The sequence below is a fragment of the Spermophilus citellus genome (assembly GCF_964194105.1).
Source record: "Spermophilus citellus genome assembly, chromosome: 13".
Lineage (NCBI taxonomy): Eukaryota > Metazoa > Chordata > Mammalia > Rodentia > Sciuridae > Spermophilus > Spermophilus citellus.
The window spans coordinates 2,976,608-2,998,576 of NC_138193.1; the positions used below are offsets into that span (position 1 = coordinate 2,976,608).

Genomic DNA, 21,969 nt, shown 5'->3' on the forward strand with positions numbered 1-21,969 from the left:
GAGGCAAGACAAGACAAAGCCAGCCAGGTGAGGTGGGCTCACAGAGCAGGCACTGACCACAACAGACCGGGGCCTCTTGGCAGGCCTGTGATCAAAGCCGGATATGAGACAGCACAGTGGGAATCGGGAGCCCTGCTGCACCAGCAGCCCTTTAAAAATACATATTTATTTAGGTGTTAGGAGCCCTTTTTGCCTACTGAGTTTCCTTGGGGGTTTGTAGCATGTCTTGAAATGGTACATTCTTTTTCTGATATTGGGCCAGTATGGGCCTTTCTTCTAATCTCTGCCTCCTTTTAGTTCCTTTTCTGAGGGATTTGTTGTGTGTGTGTGTGTGTGTGTGTGTGTGTGTGTGTGTGAGAGAGATCACCATTTTCAATCAACATCATCCACCAGAAATATCCACGTGTCCCCCATGGTAGGCCCTGGGTGTTTCACCTCGGGTTAGATGTCCATGGAGGAGGGACACCCCTCAGCGGGTTCCCTTCTCCGAGCCTGTGGCCTGGTGGGATTGTTAACAAAAGTGTCTCTGAGTCCCTGGAACCCCTGGAAGTCCCAGAGTACCCAAGTCACTGCTGAATGCCACTGAATGGAGATGGCCAGCAGAGGATGGCTGTTGGAGACAGAAGGTCAGCTGCGTTGTCCAGACAGATCAATGCAGATGGCTTTAAAGATACCTTGAAATGCAACCAGGACACAATACAACCAACCGTGCTTGACCCAAAACACCTAGACAGCTGCAAGTGTTCATACTGGGGTCGCACAGACTCCTAGACAAGGACAAGTTATTCACAGTAACACTGCTTAAAATCCTTCATCCTCAAATGATGCTCTGGTCACTACACCAGCCCCGTGACCACACTGACTGGCATAGGTCCTCCTGCCACTGTGGCCTGTGTGCCGAGCAGGACTCCACCCTTCTGCCTCCCCGCCTCCTGCTAACACCCGGACAAGCTGACACTGCCGTCTCCTCCCAGGCACCCCGGCTTCTTTCCTCTGCAGCCCTGGCTCTCGCCGTGGCCTGCGCCTGTGTTCCATAAACACTCAGGGGTGATCACGGAGCCATTTATCACATTGTGAGAAGTTGATTAAATAAAGTGAGCTGTTGCCAACACTTTCCCTTATTACAATTCGAGAGATGAAAAATCCCTCTCTGCTACTAGATTTTTCAATGGTTGTCTCCTAATCTCTTTTTTATTAGCTTTGCACCATGAGGGCCCCCACGGATGGCTGTGGTTAGTGACACAGAGTACAGGAGGGCCAGGGGCGGGGGAGTCTGGGCTCTGGCCTTCATGAGCTTGGACCATCACCAGAAACATCATGGGCCTAATTGCCTGCCTTCCTCAACGCCTTTTATCCTCAGATCCCTGAGTGTCTTGTAAACATTAATTAACTGATCTCCAAACACTCCTCTGAGAAGCCACAGTGGCCAGCCTTACAGTTAAGCCTTGTGGAAGAAGCTTCTTCGCAACACATCCTGTGCCCTCTCTGGAGGCCATCTTTGTGAAGCAGGGCGCTGTGGGGACCAACACTGCATCTGCCCAGGGGTTCCTATCTGCCATGTGGCCTCACGAAGGTGACAGGTGCCAGGTTGGCCAGGCAGCCCCACCTGCAGCTTTCCAATACCAGGTCCAGCGTACCACTTCTGGGAAACATCTGTTAGGACTTCCTCCTCTGCCTCTTCCTCCCTATCAGGATTGGGGGCAGGAGGCAAGCCTTGTTCACATTTGCATTTCTGGCACTTGTGCTAGGTACTCAGGTTGGAGAGCTCTCGATAAATATCGGAAGGACAAGTTAATCAAGACACCCAGTTCTTCTCCGTAGAAGTTCCAAGTGCTGAGTTAAACAGAAGCCCCCAAGAATGTTCCTGAGCTCTCCCCCCTTTCTGAGCAGGAGAACCACAGCCTTGCCCATCCTGTTACATGCTGTTCAGGGCTCAGTCTTAGATAAAGCTCCAAAATCACAAAGGGAGGTGGGGCATGCACTGGGGCATTTTGAGCATCTAGGGAGGGGCTGCATCTGCTGTGGCCTTTTTCAGGGTATGTGTTGGGGTTGGGGTTCCTTTCTAATTCCCTCAGGGGCTCTGAATGGCTCTATGCTCCTGCACTGACCCTGAACGTGCATTTGGACCCATCTGTGGGATGCTGTAAGTAATTTAGTGAAGGAGCCATCTTGAAAGCCTGTGATATTTTGAAACATAGGTTGGCTCCAGGAAACTGTCAGAAAGCTCCACTGCTTTACCTGACATAAGAGTTAAGTACCTTGTGGCCAGGCACAGTGGCACACGCCTCTTATCTGAGTGGCTGGGGAGGCCAAGACAGGAGGATGGCAAGTTCAAAGCCAGCCTCAGCATTGGTGAGGTGCTAAGCAACTCAGTGAGACCCTGTCTCTAAATAAAATACAAAATAGGGCTGGGGATGAGGCTCAGTGGTCGAGTGCCCCTGAGTTCAATACTTGGTACACACACACACACACACACACACACACACACACACATATCTTGCAATAAAGAGAAGCCACTTTTATCAGCAAGCGCATATTGCTTCCTGTAGAGAATACTTCTAAATGTTAGGTTTTTCTCTTAGGACAAACCTGAACTCCTCATGGTGTAGTGTGACCTCTATCTCGCACTCAGGCTAGATAGGAATGGAAACAGCCATCTGATAGAATTTCATCAATTTGAAGTTGAGTGTTCCCTTGGGACCTGTGACCCACCAGGGTGTCAAGTTCTTCCTTAGGGAGAGGCCAGTTTCCTACTCTTTGACCCATTTTTTGATTTTCCCCTGTATCTACTGGGCTTACAATGGGCTGATATCCTGCTGAGTCCATCCTAAGTTAAAAACATTGTTAATTTGAAAATACATTTATATAACTAACTTATTATGTACACCCTAGCCTAGACCATGTGGGAGCACTTACATCAGCTTACGGTTGGGCAAGATCATCTCACACAAAGCCTATTTTATAACGAGGCGTTGACTATCCATGTGATGTACTGAGTGCTATACTGAGAATGAAACACAGAACAGGAGTACTCACCCTTAACTTAAGGTTCATGCACGTTAAATATGGTTCCTACTGAATGCATATTGCCTTTGCACCATTGGAAAGTTAAAAAAATCAAACCTTTATAAGTTGGGGTGACCTGTAGTTCTTTTTTTCCTTTACTCCCCTGTTCTTTCTGGATCCATTAAGTTGTATAGCTCAGGCCAAGATTCAGTTTTAATGGGGCCTCTAGAATCTTCTATCCAGAGAGTGACTTCCTCCAGGTCAACAAATACAGATTTCCCCTGAAGAGTCTCCTTTCTCAGGACCCTTAAGCTTGCAATGGATGAGCCTTGAGATGTTCAATTCCCTCCAACATGTTGGCAGGTAGGGCCAGTCTCAACTCTGTCCTATTGGAAGGGAATGGTGTGGCATGGGGTGGAGCCTCAGGAGTTCCTGGGCGCGCGGGGGTGGGGGGGGAGACAGAGATGCTGGGGAGGTTGTGAAAGCTAACCTCTTCCTTGCCTCCTGTTTTGGTTCCTGGTCCTCCCACACACAACCTTTCCCAACAGGAAAGCCCCATGTGCTGCTCATTGTTCAGTGAGTGTCTCGGCCACATTCAGATACAAAGAGGAGACTGCAAAGAACGAGGAGCCGGCACCTGCCAAACCACAAGGGAGGGGAGAGGGCCAAAGCAGCCTTGGTGTTAGAAAGACAAATAGGAGGTAATCTGCATCCGCAGCCCAGTAACCACAGGGATTCGAGAGTGAAAACCGCCTTTCATCGAGCTAATAATGCCGACTTGCCAAAAGGCTTGGTAATCCTCCTCTGGGACATAGCGTGAGAGCTTCATTTTGTTCTCTAAATCAACAGCATCTGATAGGAAGCCAGAGCCCTTCAGGGTCCTGCCCCAGTCACGCCTCATCAGCGGTGGGGGCTTCAGCCACCATAAGGGCACTAGAGACCGGGGGTACAGGGGGGCCTTCTGTCTTGGTGGCCTTGGGGCTGGTAGGGATGGCTTTAAACAGACATATCCCATTGCAGAGCCAAACAGGGAACTGACTGAGCAGTTTTTGCATCCATAGGGCGAACCTAAACACGCAGACATGTGTTTTGAGATGTGTCTCCATGCAGGAGCGCCCTCCCTCTGTGGGTGCCCCGGCCTTGATCTGTCCTGGGTGCTGAAGATCAAGTGTGACTGAGCAGGGTATGGTCGCCACGGAGCAGGGAGAGAGGCACTCAAGCTTCCAGAGCTGGAAAAAACTTTCCAAAGTACGTGATATCCCCCGCTACTTCCACAGATGGCCATCCACCTCTGACCCCGTCTAGAGGCGGGGAACTCACCACTCTTTCATTGTGCAACTTCTTTAGTGACTGGGTACTTTCCGGTCAGTGTTAGTTAGCACCAAGCAAGTTGTCTTCACGGCTTACAGAGTCTTCTGAGTGCCAGGCTGGCACCAGCCTATGGGACAGGGTATTTACCAGGCTGGCCCCAGGCTTGTCCTGTCTGGTTAGAATGTTTCTGTGGCTCTAAGTGAAAATGAAACAGATTGCCCCATGCACCTCTTTCTGCTCCTTTGAGATCATCTGGAACAAAGTCACAGCTGAATTCCACAGCCTACTGAGGCGTGGCCACAAGACTGACCAAGTCAGAGCCAGCAGTGCAAGTCAGTCAACTCTGCCAAACACCCTTTTAACCCCTCTGCAAAGCTGATTCTGGGAGCCCGTCCAGACCAGAGGCTCTAGCACCATCAATGGGTGGATGGCTTCCAAGTCCTGAGCTCAGCCTAGATCTTGCCCTGAGCACCACACCCTCTAGATCTTGGTTTAGATGCCCACAGCACCTCAGATTTCACAAGACAGTCTCCACCTGCCTCTAGCTTCCCACAAAGACTTCTTCCTATTGTATTATGCGTTGGAGCAATGACTCCACGGTCCACCTCACCGGCCAAAGGCAGACATCCAAGAGCCCTCTTCCTGTCGCATGCCCTCTGTCTGTAACCAGGGTCAGTGCTGTCTGCTGGCCAGCACTCAGCTTCTCCCCACCCCAGCTCTCATCAGTTCCCACCTTGACCCTGCCCTGGGCTCCAGGCTCTTCCCTCAGCTGTTTTCCCTACCACCACTAATGCACAGCCCTTTTGTGTCCTGCTCCAGTGTGGCAGTCTGCATGGTGACCTGCATCAGCTGCAAGCTGAAGACCCAAGTCTTCAGTGCTGGTTTCCAGAGCTCCTTCCATCTGGTCCTTGCCCACCGCTGGCTTCTCCACATCTTACGTGTGCACCTCTTGCTCTGCCACAAGAACCCAATCAGAACCCTACACCCTTTGAACTTGGGCTTCAGTCTCCACTAGGAAAGCTCTGCCCTGTTTCTCAGCCTGACCACCTCCCTCCCACCTCCAGAAGCCTAAGACCCCTGTGATCCCACTGCTTCCACGGGCTTCTAGAACATTCTGTGCATCCCTTACTAGACGGCGCTGTGGTTGCTGATTTCCTTGTTCCACTCCTCCACTGAGGAGAGAGGAAGCATATCTCCCTCATCCCACTGATGCTGGTCTAGTCGCTTTAGTTGACAGGTTTATAAAGACACTAACTCACGAATGCCTGGGCAGGTACTCACACTGGGAAGCCTTCAGAATAAATCTAGGTTTTGCAAAGGTGAACATGTTAAGGTCTGCATACTGTTCTCTACTTAATTCCTGGGAGCTCTGCATGTCTTTTGTGAATCATGTATTTGCACCAATAAAAATCAATGAATGAATCAATCAAGATAAAACTCTAGGAAGCATGTTAATTATCAGAGACTGATTCTTGCCATCTAATGTCAAGATCCTTCTGAATTTCTGTCATACCGAGGCAAGCAGAGTGTGTGCACAGAGCAGTCCCAATGAATTCCTGTGCAGTTGGGTGGGAATGCTTTGATTCTAATTCTTCTAATACCCATGTTCCTTTTGGAGGAGCTACTCCACAGCACAATAATCACAAAAACTGAATTAAAAGCACCCAGCCAAAAAACTTTATTTTTATCATATTTTATAAGAGAATAGCCTAATATCCTCTCAGTTTTTTTGTCATCTGCTTTTGTTTACATATTGGAAAATAAGGTTCTGTGTCAGGTACCTAACCTCCGGCTTTATGGATTCACTTGAAAAATATGTTTGATTCATACTTTGTGTTGGGGACATTGGCATAGGGTTGTCCAGCCAGTATTTGGACGGCTGATTCTGTATTTGGGGAGGTAAGCCTAAGCCAGAGAGACAGAATACTGGAGGGCGGAAGGGGAATCGTCACGAACAGACAGACAGAGGTGGAAGCCACAGATGGGCGTGCTTCTTAGTAACAAAATTTAAATGAGGCTATTTGGGGTGAGTTTAAACCATATCTCCTCATGGTAAAGAGTTAATTTGCTTTCCATCTGTCTTGAAGTTGGTGAGTCTTCCTACTTTGTATGTCCTTCTTATTGCTAATGCTCCATGTCCTCTTTTGGATACATCTTCTCATTTTCTTCCTCCTCTTAAATCGATACATGTCCAGGGAGACATCTAGGCAAGCACATGGTGAAGTGAAGTGTGCTATTCAAAACACCTGTCTTGTTACCATCACCTCCATCATCACTTCCATGATTATAACGATCACCTCCACCAACACTTCCACCTGCACCATCACTACCATTACCACCACCACCACCATCACTTTCCTCATCACCTCCATCCATCACTATTATCATCAATTCCATCACCATCTGCACCATCTTGCCCATCATCATCACCACCACCTCCATCATCACCTCCATCACCACCTGCACCACCTCCATCAGTCCTGGGAAAGCATTATGTTTTGTGGCCACTAGAGGGAGCAGCAGCAACAGCTGCGGTTTAGCATGCTGGGTGTCAATGTGGTGATGTTTCTGGTCCTAGGCAGAATTTACTAATGGGTCCTCCCTGGAAAAAAGGAAGATTAAATCTTTCTGTCTTTTAGGCTAATTGCATTTTCTTTTTGGGAAGACTTTTGATACATAACATAATTGCGGTGGAATTACAGGCATCATCTGACTCAAACATTTTTTATTAGTAGTTTTTACCCTCAGGTTTTCCAGAATATTAACAAGAATACTTTCGTGTAGAATATTTTTTTCTTTCAGAAGGTTTTATATGTGTTGTCTCGTTGTAACTGTTCAGCAAATTTGTTTCATTTGGGCAGTCAGAAGATGCATGATGATTAGTGTCCACGTCAGAGGTGTGGACAGGGCACCTGGTGACAGGACACACCATCCTGGATGCTGCCATTGTGGAATGGAATGACACTGCTCTAAGGTCTGTGGTGCCCATGGACCCTTGTCAAAGGGTCTCTGGCCCTATGCCCATCACTGTTCAGGGGTCAGCCCGGCAGGGTCCCCACTTACCCAGGGAGACATGGCCCACACTCGGCGTCATTTTCCATGTCCCCCGGTGTCAGCACGGTGGCCCGGAAGAAGCCCTCGCAGTCTTTGTGACGTCTGCAGATCTGGTAGCCTCCTTTGGAAAACTTCTCTGCTGGGCAGGGCACGCAGCCGTAGTCCTCATCTTTGGTGCCGTAGCCACAGGACTGGCCAAGGAAGCGGACAGAGGACATGGGTCAGCACAGCAGCTGACTCTGGCTGGCAAGGCAGTGACACACCAGCTTTTCCCAGATGCTACTCTTGCTGTCCTCAGCCACCTGTCTCATCCTAATTGCAAAACCTCATCTCCTGGCTCCAGCTCTGAGCTCACTCCCCTCCCCTCTGGGCTTGGGTCTCAGATGCTGCTCCTCTTCTGAGGTCCCTGAAATAGATTCCACTGGCCCCTGGAATGTCCCATGAGTAGACCAGCCCTGGGAGTCCAACTTTTCTCAGCACACTACAAGAACCTGGGAACTGAAGGCCTAGGTGATTCTTAGCGCTTCGCAGAGAATCATGCTCAGCTTCCCAGAGGAGGGAGATGTGTCGCATTTCAGTCACGCTTCTGACACCTCTTTAATCAGGGCACAATCGGAAAGATATTCTCTAGAAAGATGAAGAACTCCTGAGAAACCTGTTGACGTGTGCTCAGCAAGAAAGCACATCTTGGGCTCATGACAGCTCACGCCACTCAGTCTCAATGTGACTGTCCTGATTTACCCTGCACACCTCTCACACCACAATGCCAGCTCAGGACATGGGGACCATGGCAGCAAGCCCCCAGGCTTGTCCTTACCATGTATGGCTCCTCCCCTGGCCCACAGGGGGGACACTGGTGGCACAGCCCCGTGGTCTGGTTGTAGTACTCATTCTCGCCACAGTTGGAGTACTCTGCTCTGGCTGAGCACATCAGGGACACCTGCCACAAAAGGGGGGTTGTTTTAGGCTCCATGCCTCCTTGAGGTACATTCCTAATCAGGGTCGGCATTCAGAGGGCTTGGGGCTGGTTTGGGAAGGAAGTGCCCTGGCGGTGCTGGGTGCTCAGTCCAGGAGAGGGCCAAGCTAGTGAGCAGTCCCCTGGTGCTCAGTCCGCAGGCTGTCAGCAGCTGGGCCTGGCCACCCCTGCCTCCTGCCAGCAGATGCCCACCCAGAGCCATGTCCTCCTCACCCTGCTGTCTAAGCCCAGCCCCTCACTAAGGCCGCTCTAGATTCTCATCACCCATGAATCTTGGATTCTCTCCAAGGCCCGGGATGAGGGGGCCTCCTGTCCTGAGCCTAAACAGTGCGGCTCCTCCACACAGTGACGTTTTAGTCACTCGTTGGCCCACCCTCATCCCCAGGAGGAGTGCTGGAAGGAAGGATCTTCTGGATCTTTCTCAGCTGCGGGGCCCACAAGTGTGGACCCATCACACAGGCACGAGGCTGCGGAGAGCACAACACCAATGAGCCCTGGACGTCGTTTCTACCCGTGAGCCCCACAAAGGGAGCCGCCAACCACACAAGTGAGCACAGAAGGTGTTTGGTGCTTGGCAGGCCTGATCCTAGTTCAGCCTCAGACAAACCCCGGGAAAGAGGGGCTGCGGCCATTATTCCCACTTTACAGCTGTGGAAATGGAGACCCCAGAGGCTGCTGGGAAACTGGCCGGGAGGGAGGGGACCTCCTGCATCCGGAGGCTGCAGTGTGAGCAGGTGCTCAGAGCCACTTACCACCAGGACAGGGAGCCAGGGCATCCACCCAGAGTCCTCCTCGTGGGCCATGCTCTCCCGGGAGTTCACCTGAAAGACACGCTCCGCCAGCACCTCTGGGTGCCGCAGTGGCCCCCAGCCTCTCTCCAGCTGCCTTCGTTGTGCCTCACTGGATATCCCGGAAGGTGTCTTCCAGCAGACAGCGTGAACACCCCTAAAGAAAAGGCAGACTTTGAGCTGTGTCCCAGCCCCATGTCCCTTGGGCTGACTCTGTGGCCCTCAGCTGCATCCCAACCATGCCCCCAAAGAGCCCTTGAGACAGGGCTGGAGCATGCTGAGGGCCTGCTGTTACACCTGGGCGGTGACCTGTGTTTGATGTGCTCAGAGAGCCTGAAGCAAGATGGCCTTACCCCAGCTTAAAGCACAGAGTGCTCCAGGGTGGTCTTGATCCCCAGGCTCCAGGGCAGCAGGAGGACCCCTGGAGATGCGCTGGGGACCAGCATCTGGTCTGTCCCTGACTCTGCTCTCCCAGCCCCATGGAGGGTCTTTCTTTTCTCTGTGAAGCATGAGTCATTGATCAAGTGGATGAGTCAGAAAAGTGCAGGAGCCAACCATCTCACTATCAGGTTGAGACAACTGAAGGCCAGAGAGGTTGAGTGACTTGCCCATGGTTACACAGCTACTTAAAGGAAGGAGGATGGTGATAGCTGGGGTTCATGTGCTTTTCAGGTGAACCGTTGCAGTAATGCATGGCTGTGTAGGAGGAGGTTGTTTTAATTGTTCATTTTATGAATGGGAGACTTGGGTCTCTAACTTGAAGCAATTTTACCTGGAAGTCTGGGTATTAATTAGCCTGGCTGTACCAAGAGAGATGATTTTCTCATGTGTGTGTGCCTCAGTTCCCCAGCTGCCACTTTGGTCACCGAGTCGACACTGGGGGTGAGTTAGTGACATAACAGCATGCCCTACTGTAGATGCTGAGGAATCTTCTAGAATCCAGTACTGACACAGACCAGGAGTCAAACGGGGCCTTGGGAATACCCCTGCCAAGACCTTCCCCCCTCCTGTCCCTATCATGGGTCATGGAAATCAATAATCACCATCCCACACAAGAAAATCCTGTGCAGGGAGCTGGGGATGATGGCAAATGGGAAACCATTGTTCTCTCCTCCTCCCTCCTTTTCTTCCTTCCTTCCTTCCCCTCTCTCTCTCCTCTTCCTTCCTAGCCTTGACTCTGTCTCTATAACAACCCAAAGGCCTTCAGAAGCAGTCAAACGATTATGTATTATAAATAAAGAGATCAAGCTGGAGAATGAGGGAGAGCTGTGTGAAGAGTCGGGGAACGGCAGAGAGCCACGGAAGACCATTTAGCAGGGTGGGGCGGGGGGCATTGCTCCTGAGAAGAAGAAAACTCGCTGAATGGTCCCCCCAGACTTGAAGCCTTGCTCAGTGAGATTTTTGGAGATTGCACATTTAGGAGAAGCACGTAAGGCCTAGCTATATACAGAGAGGTTGGTGAGGGGTCACATCCGATGCACTGCAGCAGCCCCACCCTCCAGTTCAGCTGCCCTCCGTAGCACCCCAGGAAGACGCTAGTCTAGTGTCCTGTCCCACCAAACCCTCCACTCCTGGAAAAGCGGGGTGGCTAAAGTCCAGATGAGGCTGACTTATCATTGCAACAGACAAAGAACCCACAAAAAAAAATCCACCCTTCTCCATTCCCTGGAGCCCGTTCCATTGTTGAGTGACAATCACACAGAAGATGCTTCTGTGACTGTATGTTTCCATATGCTTTCAAATGGGTCTGGTGGCACCCACAGACCTTCCAACAAAGACTTTCTGGCAGGAGGTGAGATAGTGTGGAGGGGACGGAAGACTGGGGTTCAGAGTGAATGGTTTAGTCGGGTCTGTGTCAACCTTGTGATGAGAAAAAGACCATAAACTTTTCACTCTGGGGAGAAGTGTGCCTTCCTGATGCCGTAAGAGTGGCTGGGAGAGGATGATCCCTTCGGAGCCTGGTCAGAGTCACTGGCAAAGCCCTCTGGGCCAGGCCTAGTCTTCCCCAGGCTCTGGCTGCCTGGTACTAAGCTACTCACTCACTCAGTACCATCATGGTCTTGGGGAAGGGTTATGTTTCTGGACTTTCTTGACGAATTTAAGGACTGCCTTTCCCATGATCTAGCACTCTGCTGGGCACCTTGGTGCTTAGTTTACATTTGAAAAACCCTGACTGGACTAAGCCAAGATGAAAGCACCCGGGCAGCCACCCCAGTCATGAACTTGCTGGGTGTTTTCCTTCTAGCAAGGAGCAAGCTGGGGCAGGCAGCAGCTGCCGCAGCCCAGCTCGTCGGGGAGGAGCAGGGATGGCAAAGGCCGGAAGGGAGTCTGCGCCCTGGGACCCACAGCCCTGGCCTTGCCTCAGGATGGTGGGGTGAGCAGAAGTGGGTTTCCCTGGTCTGGGGACAGGGCCAGGGGCTCTCTGCTGCTCTGGAGGCTTTCAAGAGCCATATTAAACGTTTTAATTTCATTGACTTCTTATTATAGCTGAGGAGCCTTGGAGGGTTTCCCTGAGAAACTGAGGAGGGCCAGGTCTGGTGCACCTTAATGTTAACGAGGAGCATTTACGGAAAGGCTCATTAAAGGTATCCTGTAGATCCAAGAGCCAAAAATAAAACAAATAAACAGATACACGAAGCCAAACAGAAAGTGAATGGAGGAGCGGGAAGTGGCTGTGCACCATGTGATGCTTGCTGTCTGGGAGGCTGAGGCAGGTGGACGGCCAGCGCAAAGCCAGCGGGGACCACACAGCCAGACCCTGCCTCAAAAAATAAATAAATAAAAGTCAGCAGCATTTACAATATTGTGACCTTGGGGAATCCCGACTCCTGCCTTGCTGCAAAGTCTCTGAACTGAACTGAGCTAAGGGAGGCCCCTCTGGCCAGAGAGCCCCATGATTGTGACAGTGAAGAGGAATGGGGGGAGCACCAAAGTGTCCCTTCCTACCCATGTGCAGACAAGGCTGACCCTGAACTTGTGGAGCTGAGCAGCTCGTGAACGACCGGGGTCAGGATCCTGCAGACTCCTTCCACTGGTCAACCTGCGGCCCAGGGCTCTCTGTCCGAGTCTGGCTGCACCTTTGCTTTTGGTGCAGGACAACAGCTTCATGAAAAGATGGAGACCCCAGGACCAGGCAGAGCACGGAGCCTACATACCTACATCCACCCTGGATGGGAAAGGCGGGCTGGCTGGCCCTGCCTGGCTGCTTCTCCTCCCTCCCACCCCTCTAGACCCTCTTGCTTTTGATTGTTCCCTCCCCATGATGTCCACTGAGAGTGACAACACAACCACGACACTGCTGTGTGGGACCAACCCAGCCCTGCTCTGGCTTAGCCCTCACCCCCAGGTGAGGTGGGTTTCATCATTCTCCCCACTTTTATAGATTAGGAAACTGAGACCAAATAACATGCTTAACATGTGACCAGCCCTTGTTTCTCGTCACTCCCCATTTCCCTGACTAGGTTGGCTACTCTACATCAGGGTCGGCGGGAAGAAGAAACTGGGACTACAGGCCCCATTTGGAGAGTTTTTGCTGCTGGAATTATGGTCTGTCTAGTTCCCCGAGGGTCCTGTGGGCTGGGTGCGCTTCTCTGCTGTCTCTGCCCTCAGCCCAGACTGTCAAGTTCTGCCCCAGGCTTCCCCATGACTCCTCCCGTTCTGGGAGGTCTCTGGCCAACACCAAACAGTCTGACCTCCTGAAATGTGGGCCAGGGAGGTGGTCTGGGCACAGCCACATCTGTGACAAAGTCCTCGAAGTTCAACAGGGAACTTCCTTCCTGTCTTCTCCTTCCTGTAGAACTGAGGCGGAAAAGCAAACCCAGGAACTACCCCACGGCCCCCTCATGCATAAAGCTTTGCTCATAAGCTGCCGTCATTCAGGACCCAACAGGACAAAAGTTCAGAACTTACTTAGGCCCCAAATAAGGGGTTGGGTATCTCTTAAGAAATCTCTCCCTGGGGCCTCAGGTTCACTGGTAAACATCCTCTGAAACCCACGCTTGCCACAGGGCAGGATGATCCCAGGTGGCCCACAGGGCCATAGCCCTTGGGTTTGTCAACCTGGAGGGCTGGAGTTGACATCTCTTAACTCTAGGTGTTGTCTCATCCATTCAAAACATTTATGAAGTGCCTCCGCCGCCCTGGCCGCGTTCTGGCCTTGGGTGGGGCCAGCTTCTGCCTTCCAGGGGATTCAGAGATTGGTAGGGTGTGGGCCACATGGTCACCCACAGTTCTGGGGCTGGAGGTCCAAGATGCTCTGGGACCCTCAGGATGGGCGCTGTGGTGCTGTTTGCTCACTCCTGAGCAAATATCTCTCTGTGCTCTTTCAGCTGCTGACTGAGGCTTCCCTAGAGGTCCTGGATAGGGAACCAGGGCTCTGCCACCCTGGGCACCGACTCCATTCTTGGGGAGAGCAGGACAGGTCGAGACCAGACACCTAAGTGCTGAAGGGCAGGTGAAAACTAGCTGGGAGAGTGCACGAAGTTATCCCAGGAAGAGGTAGTACACCCAACGGCCCAACATGAGGGAGCCTGGGTCCCTTAGGACCCCTGGGCTGAGTGCTGAGTGTGAGGTCAGACAAGGCAGGGCTCATGAAAAGGCCGTGTGTATGTGGAGTAAGAGCGGCAGGCCAGCTCTCCACTGTGGGGAGAGAGAAGGGTGCTGTCAAGCTTTGGTGATCAAGATCCACGGAGGACGTATGTCAGAATGAAACCCAACGCACATGCACATGCACGTACACATGCAGCTATCACACGCCCGAGACAAAGTTGCTTGAAACACTTGTACTTACTCAGTGCAATGGGCTCATGCAGTCTATCCTATTATTTATTTATTTTGGTACCGGAAATTCAACCTAGGGGTACTTAAGCACTCAGCCACATCCCCAGCCCTTATTATTTTTTATGACCATGCTAAGTTGCTGAGGCTAGCTTTGCTCTTGCTATCCTCCTGCCTCGGCCTTCTGAATTGCTGGGGTTATGGGTATACAACCACCACACCTGGCTTATCCTATTACTTTTATTAGTGCATATTAATTATAAAAAAATAATGGGTTTCATGGTGGCATATTTATGTAGACATGTACCATGTGTGGATCATATATATTCTGCATTACCCATCCTTATTCCCCTATCCTCTCCTCTTCTTTATGAAGTTGAATTTATTACCTGCTACTGAGTTGATTTATAATCTGGAAAACACTGGCTCAGAGGAAGGGATGACTGGAGGGAGGAACAGCGTTAGGAGCTGATGGTGGCCACACCCAAAGTGGGGGCAGGCTGGGGGAGAAGGGCCTGGATGGGACAGGTCTGGACAGCAGAGTTGTCAGGACTGAGGACTGCTGATGTCAGGTGCAGAGCCACTGAGCCTGGCCACAGCTATCTATCATGGCTGTTGGGGCGAGTGTGTGGCAGCTACTGAGCAGGACACAGTGTGGGGGAGGTGACAAGGACCCTGGCAAGGCGGTTTGGGACATGTAAGGGGTCTGGAGGACTTCCCAGAGGAAGTGGCCTTGGGCAACTGCTGATGAATGAAATCAGGAGAAAGATCTGAGTAGGAAGACATGGCTGTTACCAGGTGGAGGGCACCTAGGGGCTCTGATGGGTGAGATGGGGTAGACTCCTGTCTTGTACTGACTGTCCTGTTTGTTCAGTAAACCAAGACCCCAGGATGCATGGAGAATGAAAGAGAGGTGCCCAGTCCTCAGGAGCATCCCTCTCATGCTTAACTGCCCCAGGCTGGACGGCACTGCTCTAACCTGACCTCAATCACCTGCTCTGCTCGCACAGCCTGGTGCAGGACCCAGTAGAGAAAGCCAAGGTCAAATAAAGCACACCCCTCTAGGGCCTGCGAGGAGGGGATTCCAGGGGCCAAAAGACATCACATTGGGCAGAACGGTAACAGGTGCCGAAGCCAGGCTTGCAACTTGGCCTGCACACCTGAAACTATTTCAGAATAAAAAGATGCCACATTCCAGGAAGTGGCACAGCAACACCCAGGCAATTGACCAACAGGCAGAGACAGCCTTGCTTATCTGAGATGAACTGCCCCCCCATTCAGGAGACTCAACAGGAAGCCTGCGTTTCAGCTTCCACGCTTTCAGCAGGCCACTGTGGCTCCCATGGTCGTGGGAGGAGAACCGAAGTTTTCCCGCCCTGGCATTTGTGTTCCTTAAAGAGTTCGGGCAAGCCTGGAGCATGGCTGCTCGGGCTCCCCCATCAATATACCTGGTGCACTTAGCCAGCCGATTCATGACCCCAACACCCTGCATAGTTGTCCCTTGAGACCTCTACCCAGAAAGCATTCCCCACTTGCAGGGATGTCATGGCTTTCCTGAGGTGCTCGGAGACACAGACCGTGTCCCCACATGCACAGATGCTGAAGGCTCCATCTCACGAGCTGTGCAAGCGCACACCCCGGGGTCACTGGCTCCTGAGGCCCAGGACCGTGTCCTCTCCCTTCCTCTGGTGCATGCTGTCTCCTGTGATGACAGACATACTCCAGGTCCCCGACATTCTAGGTGGAGGGCACATACTGCTAGGAGATGGGAGGCTGCCCATGACCTTCAGGATGTTTCAAGTTCACAGCCCCTTCCTGGGACAGCTGGCCTGTAAAAGCTGGTGGAGAGTGAGGGACTGGTACAGAAGGGAGGGGAGAATGGCCAGCCCAGCTGGCGTTCCCTTTTGTAAAAGGCCAGGAGTAGCCTTGACCTTTTGCTCTCCTTGGGTGTGGAGTCAGCCTGGATGTTCAGATCAGGCTTAAATGTAGGTCCCATCAGAAGACCCCAAGCCACTCAAAGTAGTGTCCACTGGGCCTGGCTGCTCAGGTGAGACCTTGGTCCGGCATCATCGGCATCTCCTGGGAGCCTGCTAGCAGTGCAGAGTCTCAGGCCTCCCCCAGGCCCGCTGCCTGGGGATTGCATTTCTACCCCATCTGCAGGTGTCTGTGTGTACATGAAAGTTCGAGAACTGTCTAGACGACCTCCCTAGGAACGTCTTGTTGGGGCTGGAGGGGGGTTTTAATGTTTAATTAATGTTTAATTCCCCCTGGGAACCCAGGAAGAAAGACTTGGCTGGGTGTCTCCCTCCTTCAAATCTGGTCCTCTTCCAAGGACCCAAGGCTGCTCTTGGATGCCATCCCCTGTGCTTGTGCTACACACGGCAAGTCCCTTAATTCATTTTTTAGTTCACACATTCATTCAACACACATCTGTGGAGCTGTTGCTGTATAGACCCTGGGGACATGACAGACAAGGTTTCTGCCCATCTGGATCTTAGCTACCTGGGGATACAGATGTTGAACCCAGAATTATAGAGTTTAAGCCACTTTCCTAAGTCCCTTCCTCAGATCTGGTGTCCTTTCTGGGCAGCCTGCCTCTCGGAGTGACCTCTGTCCTTGGAGGGTGGCTCTGCCTCAGTCTGCTTTTGTCCTCGCACTGTCTCTGGAGCAGAGATGGTGCCCACCCCAGGGGGAAGGTGGCTGTCCTCCGTGTCAGTCTTTTCCATCTGGCGAGTGGACAGCTCAGCCTCTGGGGGCTTTGTGTTCCTCCATCCATTTGGATCACTCTTAAATGAAGAGAGTTACTTCTCCCCTATAGTGTGTTCTCCCTGGAGAGGCCACATCTTGGCCATAGCCTGTCCCCAGTCTGTGGGAAGGGCTGAGAAATCTGGCTGTGGGAAGCCAACCCTACGGAGTCACCTTTCCAAGTGTGGGGGCTGGAGGTCCCCGTCTGTGGCCTCTTCCTCCTGCCCATGTGGGCGTCAAGGTGGTGCCTGCAGACTGGGCCCCTCGTCCTGGTCAGGCTGCAGTCTCTGGGAGAAGAGGCCACGCCATCCCTGGGAGCCCTGTGCTGCCCTGGGGCGGCCCACATTCAGGGCAGGGGAAGGGGAGCTCCGTGGCCAGCCCAGCTGGTCCCCTACGCGAGGTCTTGGTGGAGCCAGGCCAGGCGCTGGCAGCTGCCTGTGTGTGGGAGGCTGCCATAGGGCTGGCTCTTCTCCCTGCCGCCTCCCTTCTTGGGCCCTCCCCTCCCTGGGCCTCCCAGGCTCTCCTCCTGCAGGAGGAGCCCGAGGGGAAGCTGCTGGTGGCCTCGTCCCCACATGCCAGGATTCCTCCCCAGAAGGCCCCCTCTTCCCTCCAACAAAGACAGACCCTCATTTCCCACCAGGAGCCACAAGGTCATTATCAGGGCAGCTGAAAACACTCCCTTTCGAAGTGATTTATGGCCCAGAGTGCTGATGCTAGATTGTGCAGAGATCAACTCGTTCTCTCTTTATTCTGTTTTTGTCAAGTGTGTTGTACTGACTTTTCGAGTCCGGGCTCCGTGCTTGTGATGTTCTGTGGCACTGGCCTCCGTTCTTCATGTTTTTTTTTTTTTTGTTGTTTTTTTGTTTTTTTTACTGGGTATTGAACCCAAGGGTGCTCAACCACTGAGCCACATCCCCAGTCCTTTTTTATCTTTAATTAGAGACAGGTCTCGCTAAGTGGTGGTGCACACCTGTAACTCCAGTGGCTCAGGAAGCTGAGGCAGGAGGATCACAAGTTCAAAGCCAGACTTGGCAACTTAGTGAGGCCCTAAGCAACTTTGTGATTGTTTTGAACAAGGGTCCTGTATTTCCATTTTGCACTCGGCCCCACGCATGGTCTATCCAGTCCTATTGGCAGGTGAGGCCACATCATGGTCCTATCTGAAAAGGGCCTCAGGGCAGTAAGGTTAGAGCAGTGTTATGTCCTCATAGCCCCCAAAGGCTGGAGCAGGATCCCCGAGGGACACAGAAGGAAGCTGATGTAGAACAGTCAGCCACAAAGCACATATTGGGGGTAGGGGGTGTCTGAGCGCTTTAGCATCTCACAAGCCTTTTAAAGAACCAGACATCATCGTTCAACACTGCAGGAAAACCTCAATCGCAAGGTCCTTGGTGAAGATTTCAGGGCTGGGAGGGGTCAACTGGCCCCTGTTGCATCTCAAGGGCACTGGCCAGGTCCACACTTCCTCTCAGTGGGATAGTTTAATTGGAAACCCATAACATACATGTGGGATGTGTTCTATGGAATGCAAATGCCATGGAGCACTTCTGCAGAGACCTCGACTGCACAGACTAGCACAGACGTGGGCTACGTACAGTACAGCACGCTGCTCCTAGGCCACAGTGGGCAAAGCATCTAGCGCTTAGATCAAGCAGAGAGAGACAATGATGGAATAAGAGACACGGTCAATTCGAGATGTAGGAGCCTGCAGCTGGCATCACCTAACATGCTGTTTTACAGTTGATTTTAAAGAAATAACTAGCCCGAGCACACTCTAGAACAACCATTAAAAGAGCAGTATAGTAAACACTAAACCAGCTGTTGATCATCGTTGCAGAGGACGATGTGTTGTACATAACTGTAGGTGCTCTACTTTCATGCGACTGTCAGCCCTGTAGGTGTGTCGACACCAGCACCACCACAGACCCGAGTCCGTGTTGCACTGCAAGGGTCAGTGGTCACGTCACTGCAGGATGGAGACTGTTCAGCCCATTCTAACCCTACGGGACCACTGCTGTATACGGAGTTCACTTTTTACTGTAATGTCATTATGTGGCCTGTGCCTCTTGGTGTGCGTGTTTATTTTTTTAAGGTTCAATTGTTTTCCTTCTCTGTTGGGGACATTTTGCTTAGGGTCACCGGGCTGCACCCGCTAGAGTTTGCTTTCAGGGCAATGCTAGGACTCCAGTCTTTGCTGCTTGTTCCAGCCTGTGGTGCCACAGACGGGGTGAGCGGTAGTCAAGAGCCTTCATCCCAAGATGTTTGTTTGGTACCTGTTGTGCCATGCAAGGGTTAACAGGATAGAGGCTTAGTGAGTTTCCCCCACAGTTGCAGGGAAGGTGGGGTGATAGGCAGGGAGCTAAAGAAGGGCTGTCACAGTATTTCAAAAGGTGAAATATTTCATTATGTTCAATCCAAAATGTTGGTGTTTTGTATGGATCACAAGCTCAGTTTTCCTTAAGTCTTTCTGCTTTTTGCCACAATTGTTGTTTACAAAGCCAAATATGTGTTGCATGAAAACATTATGACCTTTTCCTCTTAGTTTAAATAAACTCCAAGGTAACTGGATTTCTAAAGCACCTTTCTATTTGCTTGATGTTGACCTTAGAAATAATTTTTGTGACCCTATGATTCAAAGTAAATAAAAGCATGTGTGCATGAAAACAAAAGGGGGATACTTTTAATACTCTTTCTAGTATCTAGCAGAGGATGACATCCGGATGCTACTACTCTCTTGAAGACTTGCCCAGGAAAGTAAGGTGGCTAGGCAGTCTTCATCCAGAAGTTCAGAGGGAGAGCCATTATCCTTATCTAAATTCCTTGCTGTAAAGATATGTGTTCACAGTTTCATTTCTGTTTCATTGAGTGCCTCAGAGCTGAAAGGATTCTTATAAAAGTGATGAGCCTGGGGAAGTTTTGGAGAAAAAGAAAAAAGACCCTGATTTTGTTACCTTATCAAAATTTTCAGGATGCAATCAAGGAAGTGATTATAACTAAAATGCATTGCTCTAAATTATAAAATAAAAGTTTTTCTAGGACTCTTACATAAATATATTAACAAGAAATTTTGTTGAGACATAATAGCCATTTCCCAGCACTTTTAATATGCATCCTGCCCAGCCTTCCTTCATTTGTTCATTCATCTATCCATCCACCCATCTTTCTATCCATCCCTGCGTTACTGTCTGCCTGGTTGGCTGTCCATCCATCTGTTCATCCATCCATCCATCCATCCACCCATCCATCCGTTCATCTATCCATCCATGCATGCAATATATATTGACCCCCTACTCTAGACCAAGATGAACAATAAGCAAATCAGTTCACTCCCTGCACAGGGCAGGGGTCCCTTTCGATTCCTTGAATGCCATGGGAAAGACAAACTCAGCATAGTGAGAGAAGCACTGAGAAGGAAAATGATTGATGGGCACAGGGGAGCTGTGTGCGGGGAACCTGACCCACTCTGGGAGGTCAGGAAGACTGTTCCAGGTTCTGAGAAGAGAGAGTGGCTAGGAGTTAACCAGGAGTCACAGTGGAAAAGTAGAGAAGAAGGAAGGGGACCGGCATGGGCTAAGGCTGTCACGTCTTGTTTGTGTAACGGGAAGTCGCAGTGTGTCCTCTCGAGGGTCACTGCTCTGTCCTCGTAGCTACAGACAGATTCAGATGAACTATTTCCTAAACTGCGTTCCAGCAACATCAAGGGCTCTTTCCTCTTCTCCGCCAGGGTGCTGCTGTACCAAGTCCTCCCTTGGCTCTTCCCTTATGTCTCTGCTCTCTCACCAGCTCAGAGATGTTTGGAAAGCCATAGGCGCAGTCTACCCTGTCACCCCAAACCGAGCCATTCCTCTTCACGAGGAGTCCACTAGAGACCAGGAAGTTCACCGCCTGGAACCTTCGCAGGGTGGGATGGAGATGAGGCCGCCTGCCCGGACAGTCTCATTTCCATCAACTCTGCCCAACGGCAGGACCAGAACAAGGACGTAGCCCTCGGTTCCTGTGAGACACGCACCAGAATCCCTCATCACATCAGCCAAATAGAAGATTTGACAGTGATGACATCCTCTAAGTAATGGAAGTCAAGGAAGATAAGCCATTTATTAGCACCGGGAGCAATAGATTCTCAATTAACTACAAAGCTGCAGCCAGTCATGAAGCAAGCAAGCTCTAAGAAGTATTGCTCTTATTATTTGCCTGGGGGGCCCTGAGTGGGCTCGCTGCTCCTCTGAGGATAGTCGTTGTGGGTAATTTAGACGACTCCCACATGGGTGGCGCAGGCCCCCTGGGACAGCGCTGCAGTCTGAGGGGAAGGGGGGGTGAGGGCACCTAAAGGGCAGCAAAGGTACTCGGCTTTTCAGCTCCAGGGCCTCCCACCCACCCTGCACTCCCCTCCTCCTTCCTGCCCCTTTGAAGTCAGTCACCCTGAGCCTGGAGAGCAGAGGAGCTCGCAGTGCAGAGGAAGCCCAGGGTGGCCTTTGCCCTCTGGGCAACCCTTTCTTGGGCTGCACCTGGGCTTCTGATGGGGCTGCAGAGGCAGGCAGACAGATTCACAAAACCGGATGCCATTGTCGCCATGTAGAGTTACATGCGGAATAATCTGGAAGCTGCCTCTGAGCAGAGCCAGTGCTGTCCTTACCCACTGCGGCACGGAAAGCACTACTCCTGGTGGTACGGACGCAGTCCAGTGGGAACAACACAGAACGGTGAAGGCCATGTTCTCTGAGTCTGCATGCCTCCTAAGAAGCTAGGGGTTCACTGCTCTAATGGCACAATTTTTTTTCTTCTTCTTTGGTACCAGGGATTGAACCAGGGGTGCTTAACCACAGAGCCATATCCCTAGCACCTTTTATTTTTTTATTTTGAGACAGAGTCTCGCTAAGTTGCTTTAGGCCTTGCTACATGGCTGAGGCTGGCCTTGAACTTGTGATCCTTCTGTCTTAGCTTCCCGAGTTGCTGGGATTACAGACCTGTGCACTGTGCCCAGGCACATATTTTTATACTATTGCTAAGACTAAAATTTTAAAGGGAGATGTAATTAATTCCTAATAGAATCCACACATTTTCAGTGTTCTCGGTGAGGACTTGGATGGTGTTTATGCAGTAGTCACTACATAATCCTGAGCAGAACATCCCCACGGCTTCCTTCTCGAACTCCTTTGCCGTTCGGCTCTAGATCTTGCTATAAGTGAAGCTGCAGCTGCCTCTTTCACTGAACTCAACATCTGTGGTTCATCCGTGTTTTCCTTTTTACTGGGGAATAGAATGTTTTCCATTCATTCGCCTATTCAATTTCTTTTTGCTAACATTACATTTTAA

At 51.2% G+C, this 21,969-nt stretch overlaps 1 protein-coding gene across 1 annotated transcript in view; it reads right to left on the reverse strand.

The window, feature by feature from the left end:
- Positions 1-9,150, reverse strand: part of EDAR (ectodysplasin A receptor) — a gene marked incomplete at both ends in the record, with an annotated part of 28,429 nt that extends 19,279 nt beyond the window's left edge. Inside the window, 3 exons of the mRNA XM_081265316.1 lie at positions 7,381-7,562; positions 8,189-8,311; positions 9,100-9,150. Coding sequence (XP_081121442.1) covers positions 7,381-7,562; positions 8,189-8,311; positions 9,100-9,150 — 356 coding nt within the window. The remainder of the gene's footprint in view (positions 1-7,380; positions 7,563-8,188; positions 8,312-9,099) is intronic.
- Between the last annotated feature and the right edge of the window lie 12,819 nt (positions 9,151-21,969).